The 19,874-nt window shown below is 43.7% G+C and overlaps 1 protein-coding gene across 1 annotated transcript in view; it reads left to right on the top strand.

The window, feature by feature from the left end:
* Positions 1–19,874, top strand: part of ZYG11A (zyg-11 family member A, cell cycle regulator) — a 53,048-nt gene that overhangs the window by 5,917 nt on the left and 27,257 nt on the right. Inside the window, exons 2-5 of the mRNA XM_053575560.1 lie at positions 9,589–9,754; positions 11,150–11,901; positions 15,192–15,332; positions 18,915–19,091. Of these exons, the coding sequence (XP_053431535.1) occupies positions 9,589–9,754; positions 11,150–11,901; positions 15,192–15,332; positions 18,915–19,091 (1,236 nt within the window). The remainder of the gene's footprint in view (positions 1–9,588; positions 9,755–11,149; positions 11,902–15,191; positions 15,333–18,914; positions 19,092–19,874) is intronic.

Below are 19,874 nucleotides of genomic sequence, written 5' to 3' on the forward strand. Positions count from 1 at the left end.
TGGCTGGGGCCAGGTTTGAACCCACCACCTCCGGTATATGGGGCTAGGGCCCTCCCTACTCCTTTGAGCCACAGGTGCCACCCTTTGACCTTTTTTTTTTTTTTTTTTTAAAGAAACCCATCAAAAAAAATTTTTTTTTTTTTTTTTACTCAGTGAGTTAACTGTAATTTAATGGATATTAAACTGCAAAACAATTTTTTAGCTTCTAAGTATAGAACATTGCCTTCACTGACTATTATGTCTTTAAAATTTTTTTTTTTTGAGACAGAGTCTCACTTTCACCCTTGGTAGAGTGGTGTGGCGTCATAGCTCGCAGCAACCTTAAACTCTTGGGCTCAAGCAATTCTCTTGCCTCAGCCTCTCAATTAACTGGGACTTCAGGCACCCGCCACAACGCCCGGCTATTTTTTGTTGCCTTGGTGTCATTGTTGCTTAGCTGGCCCAGGCCAGGCTCGAACCCGCCACCTTTGGTGTATGTGGCTGGCACCGTAAACACTGTGCTACAGGCACTGAGCCCGCCCGACTATTTTTAGAGGCAAGGTCTTGCTCTTGTTCAGGCTGGTCTTGAACCTGTGAGCTCAGGCAGTCCACCCACCTTGGCCTCCCAGAGTGCTGGAATTACAGGCATGAGCCACTGCGCCTGGCCACCTAAAATTTTTGTCATCACCATTAAAACTCTCTTGGAGTTTTAATTATACATTTATATTGGGTTGCTTTAGATTGCCCTTTTAGGGGCGGTGCCTGTGGCTCAGTGAGTAGGGCGCCAGCCCTATATACTGAGGGTGGTGGGTTCAAACCCGACCCTGGCCAAATTGCAACAAAAAATAGCCAGGCGTTGTGGTGGGCACCTGTAGTCCCAGCTACTCGGGAGGCTGAGGCAAGAGAATCGCCTAAGCCCAGGAGTTGGAGGTTGCTGTGAGCTGTGACACCATAGCACTCTGAGGGCAACAAAGTGAGACTCTGTCTCTTTAAAAAAAAAAAAAAAAGATTGCCCTTTTAGGTTTTCTTCATTTTTTTTCCCCCCAGGGTTTTCCTGTGTTATTTAAAAATATTTTTCCCCTATACCTCCATGTTTAGGTGCTTTTTTGTAGTGTCTAATCTACCGATAATCCCTTTCTAGTGTATTTTTTCAACTCCAGAAGTTGCATCAGGCCTTTTTCAGATCTTTCATTTTTCTGTTTTTTTTTTTTTTTTTTTCTTCCAGCTTTTGGCTGGTGCCCTACTCTTTTGAGCCACAGGCACCGCCCTGGATCTTTCATTTTTCTGTTGAGATGCCACATTTATTCCTTGTTCATATTCATGTTCTCTTTTAAATCCATGAATTATAATAGCAGTTTTAAATGCTTTGGGGCCACGTGTGGTGGCTCACACCTGTAATCCTAGCACTCTGGGAGGCTGGAGGCGGGAGGATCACCTGAGCTTATGAGTCGAGACCAGCCTGAGCAAGAGTCTCTAAAAATAGTCCGGCCTTGTGGCAGGAGACTGAGGCAAAGAGGATCCCTTGAGCCCAAGAGTTAGAGGTTGCTGTGACCTGTGACACCATGGCACTCTACTGAGGGTGACAAAGTAAGACTCTATCTCAAGGCTTGGTGCCCGTAGCTCAATGGGTAGGGCACCAGCCACATACACTGGAGCTGGCAGGTTCGAATCCAGCACAGGCCTGCCAAACAACAATGACAACTGTAACAAAAATATAGCCAGGCTTAGCGGGTGCCTATAGTCCCAGCTACTTGGGAGGCTGAGGCAAGGGAATCGCTTAAGCCCAAGAGTTTGAGGTTGCTGTGAGCTGTGACGCTACGGCACACTACCAAGGATGACATAGTGAAACTCTGTTTCAAAAATAAATAAATAAATAAATAAATAAATGTCTTCTCTGCTAATGGTATTTCAGTTATTTTCGGACCTGTTTCTATTGAGTTTTCTTCTGCTTCCTCTAGTATTTGATAATAGTTTATTGTAAGCTGCTTTGTGATGCTGTGTTATCTTTTTTTTTAACAATTCGAAAGCTTTTAATATATTCACATGTATGTCCAGCCATCATAGTTAATTTTAGAACGTTTTCATCACTGTAGAGAGAAATCCTATGTTTCTTAAGCTATCACCCCTCCATCTTATCCCCGCCCCCAGACCTAGCAATCATTAATCTATTCTATGTCGCCATGGCTATGCGTGTTCTGGACATGTCACATTAATGCTATCATATAATATGTGACTCTGTCTGGCTTCACATATTTCAGTACTTTTTTTAGCAGCTGCCTGGAAGACTGGAATTCATGTGTGTGTTTATTTTTTTCTTAACCATGAAATAGGTCACACAGGCACCTGTGTATTTAGATGAAGAGAATATCTGTATTGGATTATTATTATTTTTTTTTTTTTTTGGAGACAAAGTCTCACTATGTTGCCCCTAGTAGCATGGTGTCACAGCTCACAGCAACCTCAAACTCTTGGGCTTAAGCGATTCTCTTGCCTCAGCCTCCCTAGTAGCTGGGACCACAGGCACCCGCCACAACACCCGGCTGTTTGTTTGTTGTTGTAGTTGTCATTGTTGTTTAGCTGGCCTGAGCCCTGTTCAAACCACCAGCTTCATGCATGTGGCCAGCGCTGTAACCACTGTGCTATGGGCCCCAAGCAAGAATCGGATTTTTTTCTTTTTTTAGACAGAGCCTCAAGCTATCACTCTGGGTAGAGTGCTGTGGCATCACGGGTCACAGCAAACTCCAACTTCTGGGCTTAAGCGATTCTCCTGGCTCCGCCTCCCAAGTAGTTGGGACTATAGGCGCCTGCCACAACACCTGGCTATTTTTTGGTTGCAGCTGTCGTTGTTTGGTGGGCCCGGGCTGGATTCAAACCCGCCACCTCAGGTATAGGTGGCTGGCGCCTTAGGTGCTTGAGCCACAGGCGTCGAGCCAGAATTGGATATTTTTAAAATGTTGTTGTAAGTCTTAAATTTATCTTCCATTTGTTGCATGTAAAAATACATTTTTAAAAACATGTACCCAATAAAACATTATATTTAGGAGAGTTACATAGTACAATTACATGTTAGAAATGATGAATCTAGCCTCTGGGTAGAGATGGATTAAGAAAGGTTTAGGAATGCAAGCAGAGAAACTAATTGGAGTTTTATAGTATTCTAGGTGAGATGGTAACAACTTGGATTAGAAATTGATAGTGGAGGCGGCACCTGTCACTCTGTGGGTAGGGCGCCGGCCACATACACCCAGGCTGGCAGATTCAAACCTGGCCTGGGCCAGCTAAACAACAATGACAACTGCAACAAAAAAATAGCTGGGCTTTGTGGTGGGTACCTGTAGTCCCAGCGACTTGGGAGGCTGAGGCAAGACATAGCCTAAGCTCAAGAGTTTGAGGTTGCTGTGAGCTGTGATGCCACACCATTCTACCAAGAGTGACATAGTGAAACTCTGTGTCAAAAAAACCCAAACAAACAAACAAAAAAACCCAGGAAATTGACAGCAGAGTTAGAAAAAGGATAGATTAGAAATTTATTTTGGGGCGGCGCCTGTGGCTCAGTGAGTAGGGCGCCGGTTCCATATGCCGGAGGTGGCGGGTTCAAACCCAGCCCCGGCCAAAAACCACAAAAAAAAAAAAGATTTATTTTGGAGGTATGTCTATTTAGCTGTCCAAGCAGGTGACACACTCAAAATAGGGATAATTCAAGGATGGTTAATTAATTGAGGGATTATTTCCAAAGATAATAAGGGTGAGGTATGGGAAACCATAGTAATGTAGTATTCCATGTTCAGCAGCAGACCCTGTACCTCCCAAAGGACCCTGCAGGAGAGAGGGAATGAGTTTTAGAGGAATGGTTAGAGGACACAGCCAACCCAGGACAGCTTTTCAGAGACAGCTGAGGAAGTACAGCATAGTAGGTTGAATTGTGTTCCCCGATATGATCTGTCCAAGTCTCAACCCTGGTACCAGTGAATTCAACCTTATTTGGAAATTGGGACTCTGCAGCTGTAATTATAATAAGTTGAAGATGTTAATGGGATCATCTGGACTTAGTAAGGTGAACTGAGTCTAATGACTGGTAGTAACCTTAGAGGGGTAGAGAGATTTGAGACAGAAGAAAGCCATGAGGGTTGGGCGTGGTGGCTCCTGCCTATAATCCTAGCACTCTGGGAAGCCGAGGTGAGCCAATTGCTTGAGCTCAGGAGACCAGGTTGAGCAAGAGCGAGACCCAGTCTCTACTAAAAATAGAAAGAACTACCTGGGCATGGTGGCGCATACCTGTAGTCCCAGCTACTTGGGAGGCTGGGACAAGAGGATCGCTCAAGCCCACGAGTTTGAGGTTGCTGTGAGCTATGATGACACCATGGCACTCTACACAGGGTGACAGAGTGGGATTTTGTCTCAAAAAATAAAAAAAGGCCATGTGAAGATGAAGGCAGAAATTGAGAGCTAAGCTGTTGAAAAGCCAGAAAAGCTAGGAGCCGCTGGAAGCATTAAGTGGAACCTTCAGAAGGGAGCTGACACTTTGGAATCTATCCTCCAGAATTGTGAAAATAATTTTTTTTTTTTTTTGAGGTAGTTTCACTCTGTTGCCCCAGGCTAGAGTGCCCCGTTATCATAGCTCATAGCTACTTCAGACTCCTGGGCTCAAGTGATTCTCTTGCCTCAGCCTCCCACGTAGCTGGGACTACAGGTGCCCACCACAATGCCTGGTGAGTTTTTTTGAGGCAGAGTCTCACTCTGTGCCTTGGGTAAAGTGCCATGGCATCACAGCTCACAGCAATCTCAAACCCTCAGGCTTGAGCAGTCTTCTTGCCTCAGGGTCCCAAGTGGCTGAGACTACAGGTGCCCACTACAATATCTGGTAGTTTTCTATTTTTAGTAGAGATGAAGGTCTTTCTCTTGCTCAGGCTGGTCTCAAACTCTTGAATTTAAGCAATCCAACTACTTCAGCCTTCCAGAGTGTTGGGATTACAGGCGTGAGCCACCCTGCTTGGCCATAAGTTTCTGTTTTAGCCTCTCACTTTGCAGTAACACTAGGAAATGAATACTGTAAGTGTCCTAACTTCACTGTCCTTTCTTATGTCTTTGAGAGTTTGGTGTTCTCAGAACCAAACTGACAATCGGAAGGTAAGGGAATCTATATGTAGGAACCACACAGGTCACCTCCAGTAGTAGAACAGGGTGGCAGAGGTTAAGGAGTGAATCTAGTTTGGAGGTAGGTGACAAGTGGGAGCTGTCAGACAGAACAAGTGGAGTTCATTAATATATTGGATATGTATGTTTGTGTGGCCAGGATGTTGTTGGTTGAAGACAAAGAAATGTGGTAATGATTCAGCAACTCAATAGTTGTGATGCTGTTTACTGAGCTGGGAAAGATTGGGGAAGTTCAATTTTGTACAAGATGAGCTTAAAGTACTTTATAAAGTTAAGTAGAAATGAGGTTGGATCCAGCCCAGGCCGTCGAACAACAATGATGGCTGCAACCAAAAAGATAGCCAAGCGTTGTGGCGGGCACCTGTAGTCCCAGCTACTTGGGAGGCAGGGGCAGGGGGATTGCTTGAGCCCAGGAGTTGGAGGTTGCTGTGAGCTGTGATGCCACAGTACCCTACCCACGGCAACAGCTTGAGGCTCTGTCTCAAAAAAAAAAAAAAAGAAAGAAAGAAAGAAAAGAAATGCGGTTGGACAATTAAGTTTGAGAACTCATTTTAGAAAAAGTGCTACATATATGCATCTCATTGCTGAATATCACTATGGTCACCTTCAAAGTACTCCCCTTGGGAAACTGTGCTGATGCCAGCACCTAGTTCACCCTTCAGAACAATTTTGGAACTCTTTTAATGGAATGGCTTATCAGAACTGTCTGTGGTATGAGATCAGATGATTAAGTTTGCAAAATCATCCTAAAAAAAGTACTTTGAAGGGTGAATTAGGTGCTGGTGTTGGAATACAGCTTCCCAAGGAGAATACTTTGAAGTAATATTCAGCAAAGACGTATGTAGTACTTTTTCTCAATAAGTTTGTGAACCAAATTATCTGACCTCATGTTAAGGAGGCAATAGGATATCTTCAACTATGGCTTAAAGAGAGATCTGGAAAAGATAAGGTAGGATTCATTGGTTTTATAGACATTATGTATGTATTTATGAGACAGAGTCTTACTCTGTTGCCTGGACCAGCGTGCAGTGGCATGATTGTAGCTAACTGCAACCTCAAACTCCTGAGCTCAAGTATCAGTCCGTAAGTAGCCCAGGGTTTGGGAACTGCAGTTACAGCAGATAATAGTGTTTTTCAGGAAGATACCAAGTAGTGTTATTAGTTTACCTTTGCAGTCACATGGATGACTGGGAGCTGTGGACTGCCACTGCCTATCATCAAAAGATACAACAGGCTCAGTGTTGGCCACATACACGAGGCTGGTGGGTTCGAATCTGGCCTGGGCCTGCTAAACAACCATGACAAATGCAGCAAAAAATAGCCCAGCATTGTGGTGGGTGCCTGTAGTCCCAGTCACTCTTGAGGCTGAGGCAAGAGAATCACTTAAGCCCAAGAGTGAGGTTGCTGTGAGCTGTGATGCTATAGCACTCTACCCAGGGTGACAGCTTGAGATTCTGTCTCAAAAAAAAAAAAGATGGTGTAACAGCACAATGGCCCCTTCTCCCAGGTGGTTAGTGCTGAGTGTGGATTATGTGCTCTGGGCTTGGGACACACATTTTTTATTTAAAAACAAAAACAAAAAACTAGATGGTGCCTGTGGCTCAGTGAGCAGAGCGCCGGCCCCATATACTAAGGGTGGTGGGTTCGAACCCTGCTCCGGCCAAACTGCAACAAAAAAACAGCCGGGCGTTGTGGCAGGTGCCTATAGTCCCAGCTGCTCAGGAGGCTGAGGCAAGAGAATCGCCTAAGGCCAAGAGCAGGAGGTCGCTGTGAGCTGGGTGACACCACGGTACTCTACCGAGGGCAACAGAGTGAGACTCTGACTCCAAAAACAAAACAAAAGGCAGCGCCTGTGGCTCAAAGGGGAAGGGCGCTGGTCCCATATGCGGAGGTGGCGGGTTCAAACCCAGCCCCAGCCAAAAACTGCAAAAACAAAACTAAAGTAAAAAAAAACTTTTAAAACCCCCTCCCCCCAAAAGAAATTTACCAAAAATCTGTGTTTCTCCCACCAGAAACTTTTTTTTCTCCCTCTATTGTAAAATAACCCAGTGAAGTAGCTGAGAACAACTGGGCCTCCCGCGGACCTGCAGCAGCTTCAAGAAGGAACCAAAAGACTGAGACTTTCCCGCGGCCCAGACCCACTGCCACCCTTGCTCCCACCCACAGGTTGAGGACCGCTGTTGTAAGCTATGATGCCTTGGCAATCTTACCAAGGGCGACAATGTGAGACTGTCTCAAAAACCAACAAAAAATACAAAATATGCCCTGGGGCTATCCGCTGAGCCACTCTTAGACTAACATTTAGTACTATGAGAATAGGTTCCATGAGTCATGTCAACACAGACAGTGGGTCCACATCCTAATGCACAGCCATAAGTTACCCTGCAACAGCCTGCTGTTCATGTACAAGGTCAGGAACCTTACACTGTTTTCATGTTGGCATCTGCCCCTCCTCAAGAGCAAAAGCAAATGTTGGGTGAATGGCTGTTTCCTCTTATTCAAGCCATGCACCCTACTCTTGCTGGTAAAATCACTGGCATGTTGAAGATCGATAATTCAGAACTTCCTCGTATGCTTGAGTCTTCAGAGTCTCTCTGTTCTAAGGTCGATGAAGCAGTAGCTGTACTACCAGCCCACCAAGCTAAAGAGGCTGCCCAGAAAGCAGTTAACAGCACTTCTGGTGTTCTAATTGTTTAAAATTGATCAGGGTCCACGAAAAGTAACTTGTGCTTCACCAAAGAAAAATAGCTAAACATTGGGCCGGGTGCGGTGGCTCATGCCTGTAATCACAGCACTTGAGAGGCTGAGGTGGGTGATTGCCTAAGCTCACAGGTTCGAGACCAGCCTGAGCCAGAGCGAGACCCCATCTCTAAAAAAAGTAGCCAGGCATGGTGGGCACCTGTAGTCCCAGCTATGCGGGAGGCTAAAGCAAGAAGATGACTTAAACCCAAGAGCTTGAGGTTGCTGTGAGCTAAGACACTATGGCACTTTACAGAGGGTGACCAAGTGAGACTCTGTCTCAAAAACAAACAAAAAAAAAAACTAAACATCAAAAAACTTAAATATTATGGGAAAAGTTGCAAAATATAAAGTAAATAAAAAAGGAAAGGAAACTTTGAACCTTACGTATCAAGCAAATGCCAGTAGATAAATAGAATTCTATTCCTAGATTACCTATTGATTTAAAAACAAAAATACTTAAAACATAGTAAAAACATTGTTTTATAGACTCATGGAAAAAAAAATTTCAGCAAAGTACAAAAATGTAAAATATTCCTTTTTTTTTTAGAGACAGTCTCACTTTGTCGCCCTCAGTAGAGTGCTACGGCATCACAGCTCACAGCAACCACCAACTCCTGGGCTTAGGCTATTCTCTTCCCTCAGCCTCCTGAGTAGCTGGGACCACAGGCGCCTGCCACAACGCCCGGCTATTTTTTGTTACAGTTTGGCCGGGCCCGGGTTAGAACCCGACACCCTGGGTATATGGGGCCAGCGCCCTACTCACTGAGTCACAGGTGCCACCCAGCATTCCTTTCTTTAATTTTGTAATTCTTTACTGTGGAATAGCTCAGAATGTCAGTTCTAAGTAACAGAATTGATAACTGAGCAAGGAAACATAATTTGCATTATAAAATTTTTGCTTTAATAAAAATTTCTTAAACAGTGGGAAAAAATACAGCTTATGACTAGCACAAGAAGAGGTCAAAATTCATGGTTTCTACTGAATGCATATCACTTTTACACTGTCATAATAAGGAAGTGTTTTTTTTTTCTTTTTGAGACAGAGCCTCACTTTGTCACTCTCAGTAGAATGCCGTGGCGTCACAGCTCACAGCAACCTCAAACTCTTGGGCTTAAGTGGTTCTCTTGCCTCAGACTCCCAAGTAGCTGGGACTACAGGCACCTGCTACAATGCCTGACTATTTTTTGTTGCAGTTGTCATTGTTGTTTATCTGGCCCAGGTCGGGTTTGAACCCACCAGCCTCAGTGTATATGGCTAGCACTGTAACCACTGTGCTACCGGTGCTGAGCCAAGTAAGTGGTTTCATTACATATAAATTATTTCCAAAGAGGACATATCTTCAGGTATCCGCATCAAGTAGGACATGTATGGCATGATGATAATTTTTTTTTTTTTTTTTGAGACAGCCTCAAGCTGTTGCCCTGAGTAGAGTGCTGTAGCATCACAGCTCACAGCCTGGGCTCCAGTGATTCTCCTGCCTCAGCCTCCCGAGTAGCTGGGACTATAGGTGTCTGCCACAATGCCCAGCTATTTTTTGGTTGCAGCCGTCATTGTTTGGTGGGCCCGGGCTGGATTCAAACCACCAGCTCAGGTGTATGTGGCTAGCACCTTAGCCGCTTGAGCCACAGGCACTGAGCTGATATGGTAAATTTTATGTTGAATTTTTGCAGCTGTATTCTATCTATTAAGTTTGTCTGGGGATTGTTTGATAGGAGGAAGCATCTCCCTACTCTTTGGTCAACATCTGCCTGAATTCCCTGGTTGCTAACCTGGATAAATTGTGCTCTAAAAGACCTGATGGAACACTGTGCCTTCCGGAGCATTGGAGTTTCCCTCAGGGAGTAGCTGATCGATTTGTTGGAGTGTTGACTTGGCAAGGTAATGATAAGGCTCCTCTACAATTTACTTTATTTATTTATTTATTTTTAGACAGGGCTTTTTGTTGTTTTTTCTAGAGACAGAGTCTCAGTTTATTGCCCTCGGTAGAGTGCCGTAGGGTCACACAGCTCACAGCAACCTCCAACTCCTGGGCTTAGGCTATTCTCTTGCCTCAGCCTCCTGAGTAGCTGGGACTTCAGGCGCCCACCACAACGCCTGGCTATTTTTGTTGTTGTTGCAGTTTGGCCGGGGATGGGTTTGAACCCCCTACCCTGGGTATATGGGGCCGGAACCCTACCCATTGAGCCACAGGTGCCGCCCCAGACGGAGCTTTTTTGCTCAGGTTGGAGTGCAATGGCACAATAATAGCTCACTGCAACCTCAAACTCCTGGACTCAAGTGATTCTCCTGCCTCTGCCTCCCAAGTAACTGGGACTACAGGCGCCTGCCACAACGCCCTGCTGTTTTTTGGTTGCAGCCGTCATTGTTTGGCGGGCCCGGGCTGGATTAGAACCCACCAGCTCAGGTGTATGTGACTGGTGCCTTAGCTGCTTGAGCCATAGGCGCCGAGCCTATGTGTGCCATTATTAACATGGGATCTCACATACAGAAGATGCCTAGTAAATCTTTGCTAATGAAATCTAATACAACCTTCTCATTTTACAGATGAGGAAAATGAGGCCCAGAGAATTAAGTGACTTGTTAAAGATCATCTAGTAATTTAGTTAGAAGTAATCATTAGTTGTGTTTTTTGCATATTGTGTATTCTGTACTTATTTACCTATGTTATTTTGTTATTCGTTTCTGTGGCAAGGTTACTGTGGATAAAAAACTTTGAGCTGTAGAGTCAAACCGGGTTTGACTGATTTTGCCTCCTATGTTGATCTTGGGAAGTTACTTAGCCTCTTTAAGCTTCATTTTCCTCAGCTATATAGTACTAGTAACAATGGTTTCTTTTATAGTTTTAGTGGAAGAATAACAATGCCTGGCATAGAGTAAGGAGTAAGTACAGGCATTATTATTATAAGTATCATAAGTGTTATTAGTAAGTATTTTTATTACAACTATTGTCATTGCCACATTGCATGCCGGAAAGGCATGCAATCTGTTGTCTTTTTTGTGGGGGAGGCAGAGTCTCATTTTGTTGCCCTCCACAGAGTGCTCTGGCGTTAACAGCTCACAGCAACCTCAAACTCTTGAGCTTAAGCGATTCTCTTGCCTCAGCCTCCCAAGTAGCTGGGACTACAGGCGCCCGCCACAAAGTCCCAGCTTTTGTTGTTGTTGTTAAGAGACAAGGTTTCGCTCTGGCTCATGCTGGTCTCCTGAGCTCAGGGTGAGCCACCATGTCCAGCCCTAGTAAGTTATCATTATAAGTTGGTTCTGGTTGTCTTATAGGCAAGCTGACTGACAGAACGGCAAGCATTTTCCAAGGCAACCAAATGAAATTGAAGCTGGTCAGTATCCAAAAAGCTAAAATCTCTACAGCTGCATTCATAAAAGCCTTCTGCCATCATAAACTCATTGAACTGGATGCTACTGCAGTACGTGCTGACCTCCCAGTCCCGGATATCATCAGCGGACTCTGCAGCAATAACTGGATCCAGCAAAATCTCCAGTGTCTCCTGTTAGACTCAACAAGCGTCCCCCAAGGTTCAAGACCGCTGTCCTTTGGTCAGCTCACTGGTCTTCGCATTTTAAGTGTTTTCAATGTCTGTTTTCATACTGAAGACCTGGCTAATGTTTCTCACTTACCAAGACTTGAAAGCTTGGATATCTCAAACACTCTGGTCACTGACATCTCTGCATTGCTTACCTGTAAGGATCGACTCAAGTCTCTCACAATGCATTATCTGAAATGCCTGACCATGTCCAAACCACAAATTCTTGCAGTCATTAGAGAACTTAAATGTCTGCTTCACCTGGATATTTCTGATCACAGGCAACTCAAATCAGACCTAGCTTTTCATTTGTTACAGCAGAAGGATATCCTGCCTAATGTTGTATCACTGGATATTTCTGGGGGCAATTGCATCACTGATGGAGCTGTAGAACTGTTTATAGGGCAACGGCCTGCGATGCAATTTGTGGGACTATTGGCTACAGATGCTGGTTATTCTGACTTCTTTACTACAGAACAAGGCTTGAGGGTTTGTTCTTACCTGATAATAAGTTTTGTTTCATTTACTCAAAACGTCATTAAGCTTTTGCTGTACACCAGACTTGCACTAGGTATTGAAGTTACAAAGACAGAAAAAATCCTTAGCTTATCTAATGATTCACAATTGTTCACCTATAATGTGGTAGGTTGTGGGAATATAACATTAACAAGTAGTCCCAGTCTCCATGTCGTTAAGTCAACTTGATATTGATAATTATACATTAGCTCTTTTGTGCCAGATGCCATGCTATATGCATACTTTTTTTTTGAGATAGTCTCACTTTGTTGCCCTCGGTAGAGTGCCGTGACTTTACAACTCACAGCAACCTCCAGCTCTTGGGCTTTAAGCGATTCTCTTGCCTCAGCCTTCCATGTAGCTGGGACTACAGGGGCCCACCACAACACTTGGCTATTTTTTTGTTGTTGCAGTTGTCATTGTTGTTTTAGCAGGCCCGGGCCTGGTTTGAACCTTCCAGCTCTGGTGTATGTGGCTGGCACCCTACTCATGGATCTGTGGGTGCTGCCCTATTTAAGTCAGTTTTAAGGTCTTTATAATTTTCCTAATTTTTGTTGATTTATGGAAGAATTTTTCTCAGATAAAATGCATAGATTTTCATTTTCTTATTTCTTTTTTTTAAATGGCATCAATTATGTTAGGAATTTTCTGATTTTTTTATGATTGCTTTATATGGAATTGGTTTGAATCTTTGTTTCTTTTTCTTTCTTTTTTTTTTTTGAGACAGCCTCCAGCTGTCACCCTGGGTAGAGTGCAATGGCATCCCAGCTCACAGCAACTTCTAACTCCTGGGCTCAAGTGATTCTCCTGCCTCCACCTCCCAAGTAGGTGGGACTAGAGGCCCCTGCCACAACGCCTGGCTATGTTTTGGTTGTAGTTGTCATTGTTGTTTGGCAGGCCCAGGCTGGATTCGACCCCGCCAGCTCAGGTGTATGTGGCTGGCGCCTTAGCCACTTGAGCCCCAGGCGCCGAGCCGAATCTTTATGTTTCTTGACATTTAATTGACAGGGTTCCTAAATTTAGAAGTGTTGTCCTGTCAGTTTGGTAAAATAAGATTTCTTTAACAGATGATGATATTGGTAATGGTAGGGTGGAGAAGAGGTTATTTTCATTTTGCAGGATCCTTAATTCTATTAATACCTCTTGCCCTTATTTTTTATCCTTTTTTTTTTTGCAGTTTTTGGCCAGGGCTGGGTTTGAACCCACCACCTCCAGCATATGGGGCCAGCGCCCTACCCATTTGAGCCACAGGCGCCACCCTTTTTTTTATCCTTTTCTATCACTTCCCAGGAATGCTGAAAAGTGGATCACGTCCAGTTTTATTTAAATTCCTTGTTGATTTTATTGTTTGGAGAGAAGACATACTGGAAGGAGGGGAATAGGAGAGATTCAGAATCACTGGGCTGCCAGGCTGCCATTATCCTTTAGATTCAAAGTCTATATGTAGATTTCTTAGAATGTATTCATCAGTAGCAAGTAAGAATTAATTTTTTTAATGAAATCATACATTAATGTAATCATGGGGTACAATGTGCTGGTTTTATGTACAATTTGAAATGTTTTCATTAAACTGGTTAACGTAGCCTTCAAGGCTTTTTCTTTTTTTTTTTTTTGAGACAGCCTCAAGCTGACCCCCTGGGTAGAGTGCCGTGGCATCACAGCTCATAGCAACCTCCAATTCCTGGGCTCAAGCGATTCTCCTGCCTCTGTCCCCCAAGTAGCTGGGACTATAAGCGCCTGCCACAACGCCTGGCTATTTTTTGGTTGCAGCCGTCATTGTTTGGCAGGCCCGGGCTGGATTCAAACCCGCCAGCTAAGGTGTATGTGGCTGGTGCCTTAGCCACTTGAGCCACAGGTGCCAAGCCAGCAGAATTAATATTACTAAAAAAAAAAAAAGGTAACTCCTTTTTCATTTATTTTGTGGCCTTCTTCCTGTTCTTTCGTCTAATTTATCCTATATGAGTATTTAGAAAACATACATGTTTATTGTTATTGGTTGTTTAAAAAATTACATGTTTTGCTGGGCATCATGGTAGGCACCTGTAGTTGCAGCTGTTCCAGAGGCTGAGGCAAGAGGATTGCTTCAGCCCTAGAGTTTGAGGTTGCTGTGAGCTATGGCCCCATGGCACTCTATCCAGGAGGACAGAGTGAGACACTATCTCAAAACAAAACAAATTTACATGTTACATCATTCATTTAAGGTCTTCATTGTGATATATTTGTAGGGAGATAGTTTTTGATTCATATGCCACCACTTTGTTACATTGAGCTGCACAGTGTACTTCTCAGGACCCATAATATAAAAATGAAGTTGGGGGCAGTGCCTGTGGCTCAGTGAGTAGGGCGCTGGCCCCATATGCCGAGGGTGGCGGGTTCAAGCCCAGCCCCGGCGAAACTGCAACCAAAAATAGCCGGGCGTTGTGGCGGGCGCCTGTAGTCCCAGCTGCTTGGGAGGCTGAGGCAAGAGAATCGCGTAAGCCCAAGAGTTAGAGGTTGCTGTGAGCTGTGTCACGCCACGGCACTCTACCGAGGGCGGTACAGTGAAACTCTGTCTCTACAAAAAAAAAAAAAATGAAGTTGGGTGGCGCTGTGGCTCAGTGAGGAGGGCGCCGGCCCCATATACCGAGGGTGGTGGGTTCAGACCCAGCCCCGGCCAAACTGCAACAAAAAAAATTGCTGGGTGGCGGGCACCTGTAGTCCCAGCTACTTGGGAGGCTGAGGTAAGAGAATTGCCTAAACCCAGGAGTTGGAGGTTGCTGTGAGCTGTGATGCCATAGCACTCTACCGAGGGTGATAAGGTGAGACTCTGTCTCTAAAAAAAAAAAAAAATGAAGTTAATAATTTTATCTGTTAGAATTATGATTAAATGAGAGGAATGTTGTCAAGCACCTAGAACATTTAATTCAACATTACTTATTATTGTTGCCAACATTTGAAGCCCCCAAAATTCTCTGCTCAATGATGGATGCTGAGGGTGGCACCTGTAGCTCAGTGGGTAGGACGCTGGCCACATACACCAAGGTTGGTGGATTCGAACCTGACCCAGGCCAGCTAAACAACAACAAATGCAATGAAAAAACAGCTGGGCGTTATGGTGGGTGCCTGTAGTCCCAGCTACTTGGAAGGTTGAGGCAAGAGAATTGCTTAAGCCCATAAATTTGAGGTTGCTGTGAGCTCCAGCACTCTACCGAGGGTACCATAGTGAGACTCTGTCTCAGAAAAAAAAAAAGGTGAAAGCTGTTGGTAACATCTTTGTTTTTCAGGTTGCTGGAGGAGCCAATATGAATCAGATTACAGAAGCACTGAGCCGATACAGGAATAGATCATGTTTTATGAAGGAGGCCCTCTATAGGCTGTTCACGGAGACATTTTCAATGCAGGTAACCATGCCTGCTATTTTAAAGGTAAATGCTGAAAGACAGTTTTTGTTATTACGTCTTAACTTGGTTCTATTAAAACATGTTCAATAGGCTTGGCGCCTGTGGCTCAAGCAGCTAAGGCACCAGCCACATATACCTGAGCTGGCGGGTTCAAATTCAGCCCGGGCCTGCCAAACAACAAGGACAGCTGCAACCAAAAAATAGCTGGTCGTCAGTGGCGGGCACCTGTAATCCCAGCTACTTGAGAGGCTGAGGCAAGAGAATCGCTTGAACCCAGGAGTTAGAGGTTGCTGTGACCTGTGATGCCACAGCACTCTACCTAGGGCGACAGCTTGAGGCTCTGTCTCCAAAAAAAAAAACCCATGTTCAATAAACCTCCTGAATAAATGAGTTAAATATATCTTACTATATCGTGAATAAAGAGAAAAGAGTATGTTGTTAAACTTAGCTGCCAAATTGTCCTCTTTGAGCATCTGGATTTACATAGAATCAGTTTGAATCAAATAATTTGTAAAATTTGGTATGAGTAAGGGGATACTAGAAATACTACAAGATTTTATCTAAAATAGAACCTACTAATTAATTCATTCATTCATTAAAAATTTTTTTTTTTGGGTTGTAGTTTTTGGCCAGGGCTGGGTTTGAACCCACCACCTCCGGTATATGGGGCTGGTGCCCTATTTCTTGAGCCATCAGGTGCTACCCAGAACCTACTAATTTATTAACACAAATTCATTTTACCCTAGAAGTTGTTTCTTGCTCATTTTTTTTCCCATCTATGTGTTTACTCTTCTGCATGCCCTCCCCCCCCGCCCCCAGACAGAGTCGTCTTATGTTGCCCTCAGTAGAGTGCTGTGGTGTCACAGCTCACAGCAACCTCAAACTCTTGGGCTTAAGCGATTGTCTTGCCTCAATCTCTCAAGTAGCTGGAACTACAGGTGTCCTCCACAAGGCCTGGCTATTTTTTTTTTTTTGCAGTTGTCATTGTCTAGCAGACCTGGGCTGGGGGTTCAAGCCTGCCCGCCTATGTGCATGTGGCTGGTGCCCTACTCACTGAGCTATGTGCACCACCTTTGCCCTTACATGTTTACTCTTGAAGATTATAATATCTGGTCTTCTAAAAGAACAAGCCTAGAACAAAATCAAAATAATTGGCCAGGTACAGTGGCTCAGGCGGGTGGTCCCAGCACTCTGGGAGGCAGAGGTGGTGGATCGCTTGAGCTCGGGGGGTTGAGACCAGCCTGAGCAAGAGCCAGACCCTATCTCTACTAAAAATAGAAAAACTAGCTGAGCATTGTGGTGGGCGCCTGTAGTCACAGCTACTCAGGATGCTGAGACAAGAGAAACACTCGAACCCAAAAGTTTGATGTTGAGGAGAGCTATGATGCCACAGGCACTCTACCCTTGGTGATAGAAAGAGACTCTGTGTGGAAAAAAATAAACCAAAAAAAAATTAAAATTTATTTTCATCATTATTTTTTTATTTATTTATTTTTTTTGTAGAGACAGAGTCTCACTATACTGCCCTCAGGTAAAGTGCCGTGGCGTCACACCGCTCACAGCAACCTCTAACTCTTGGGCTTACGCGATTCTCTTGCCTCAGCCTCCCGAGTAGCTGGGACTACAGGCGCCCGCCACAACGCCCAGCTATTTTTTTGTTGCAGTTTGGCCGGGGCTGGGTTTGAACCCACCACCCTCGGCATATGGGGCCGGCGCCCTACTCACTGAGCCACAGGTGCCGCCCATTTTCATCATTATTTTATGAGGATTGTCATATCTGCCATTTGAAGTATTTAGTGAACGAGGTTACTACTACTAAGATAAGCAAACTTAGCTTTTGTTTAGGCAGGGATGATTTTAAGTGTAATTTAAAGTATTAAGTGGTTTGGGAAAGAAAATTGCAGCTATTTTATTTTTCTTTTATGTGTGTTTATTTGAAAATTATTATTTAGAATTAAGTAAAACATGTAAGTGAAGGATTTTAAGAAAGATTATCATGTAGTTATTTGTAATACTTGGCAGTTAATTTAAAATATGGGTGTGGCCGGTCATGGTGGTTTTTGTCTCTAACCCTAGCACTCTGGTTGCCTGAGCTCATGGGTTTGAGACCAGCCTGAGCAAGAGTGACACCTCATCTCTAAAAATAGCTGGGCATTATATCAGTTGCCTGTAGTCCCAGCTACTTGGGAGGCTGAGGCAGGAGAATCACTTGTGCCCAAGAGTTAGAGGTTGCTGTGAGCTATATTACTTCATGGCACTCTACCAGGGTGACAAATTGAAACTGTCTCAAAAAAAAAAAAAAAAAAAAAAAAAGACTGTTTCTGCAACTTGGGGATTAAATTTCTTTTTTTTTTGATTTTTTTTTTTTTTTTTTGTAGAGACAGAGTCTCACTTTATGGCCCTCGGTAGAGTGCCGTGGCCTCACACAGCTCACAGCAACCTCCAACTCCTGGGCTTAAGCGATAGTCTTGCCTCAGCCTCCTGAGCAGCTGGGACTACAGGTGCCCACCACAATGCCCGGCTATTTTTTGGTTGCAGCCGTCATTGTTTAGCAGAACTGGGCTGGATTCGAACCTACCAGCTCAGGTGTATGTGGCTGGCGCCTTAGCTGCTTGAGCCACAGGAACCAAGACTGGTTTCTGGATTTTTAAATTGCAGATGATGGCAATCTTATGAAATCCAAAAAGCAGGTTTAGCAATTTACAAAAACAATCATTTTTCATAGCAGAAGTATATCAGGTCTATTTCTAGGCTTCGTAAGTTGGTGCAGCTGTCAAAGTTGATGGGCTATGGTCTCTTAAAATCATGGTTGATGTAGTATCCCTAGATTCTCATCTCTGAGGTGATGTATTTGGTAGAGGAAACAAGTCGCTGAATGTCAGTGCTGGTGGGGTCTAAGCTTAGAACAATGCCTTAGCTTACATTTGTCTTCTGGGTCTTCTGCAGGTTGGCTTTAAATTAACTTACCTACTTTTTATCACTTTTTGAACTTTTCTCCACTGTTGTGCATTCTTCTCATCCTTTTGCCCACTTTGTGGTTTTCCTTATCACACCTCCCTTCCCTGAAAATACCCTGTCCATTTCCCCCCCATCTTTATCTCTTTCTGTCTAATCCTATCTGAGACCCTCGCAAGATGTTTTCTCTGAATGAAGCTTTTCGATTATCTAGCAGAGGTGATTACTCCCTCAGTAAATGGATCAGAAATGACTTGATTTATGCCTCGTTTATGTTTTAACATTCCTCACAGTTATTTGCTTACATACCCTATTTTTCTTAGAAGGCTTTGCTCTAAGGAGTAAATCTGAATCATGTTTGTATCCACTGCAATGCCTATCACAATAGATGATTATGAAATTAATTTTATAGATGAGGAAATGGAGGTCTAGAGAAGAGAAGTGACTTGCCTAGAGTCATATACTAATTAGTGACTGGGTTTGGATTAGAAGGTATTATTGCAATACCTTGATGTCCTAAAGAATAAATGCTGATAATAGGGAAAGTCTGATACTGTCCAACAGGCAACCATTTTTGCCAACCGAAATACACAAGACAGTATAAAGAATGCGAATGTTGTCATGTGCCACTAAAAACAAGTTCATCTTCAGCTTGTGGCTGTAGGAATGAGGAATCACCCATTGGATTTGCCAGTGCAGTTCACAGCCAGTGCCTGTGCTCTGAACTTAACACGCCAAGGACTGGCCAGGGGGATGCCTGTTCGTCTGTTGTCAGAGGTCACCTGTCTGCTTTTCAAGGCTCTAAAAAACTTCCCTCATTACCAGCAGGTAATTTGAATGGAATATTTGTTTGTACTTTTTTAACTTTAGGACAAATATAAGAAAAATAGGTATTTATTTCTGGTTATCTCTCCTTAGAGAAAGAGAATAGATAAGAAGTTTGAATTTGTTATAGCAAGAATAGAAATTATGGATAAACAGTGATGTTAACATTTTGAAAATCTCTAATAAATTGCTTACCCAGGAACAGTAATAGCAGAGTGAAAGCATATATCCATATTAAGAGTTATACACAAATGAATGACATCTATTGACACTTCAGTATATCCTTTTAGGCTTAAAAATCTTGACCTTCATCTTACCTAGTACATGAAAATGAAGTTTGACTAAATCATAGACGTAAATGCTAGGCCTGGTATGGTGGCTCACATCTGTAATCCTAGGACTCTGGGAGGCTGAGGCAGGTGGATAGCTTGAACTCAAGAGTTTGAGACCAGCCTGAGCAAAAGCCAGACCCTGTCTCTAGTAAAAATAGAAAAATTAGCTGGGTGTAGTGGCACATCTGTAGTCCCAGCTACTTGGGAAGCTGAGGCATGAGGATCACTTGAGCCTAAGAGTTTGAGGTTGCTGTGAGCCATGATGCCATGGCACCCTACCTAGGGTGACAGAGTAAGACTTGGAATGAAGGAATGAATGAATGTAAATGCTAACACAATAAAAATTTTATAGAAAATGTAGAAAGTATTTTATGACCTTTTTAATCTTAGGATTAAAAAAGCATACCTCATCTTACACTTATCTTGCAGGGACGCTACCATGATTACAAAAAGG

Source organism: Nycticebus coucang, chromosome 22, assembly GCF_027406575.1.
Source record: "Nycticebus coucang isolate mNycCou1 chromosome 22, mNycCou1.pri, whole genome shotgun sequence".
NCBI classification, from domain to species: domain Eukaryota; kingdom Metazoa; phylum Chordata; class Mammalia; order Primates; family Lorisidae; genus Nycticebus; species Nycticebus coucang.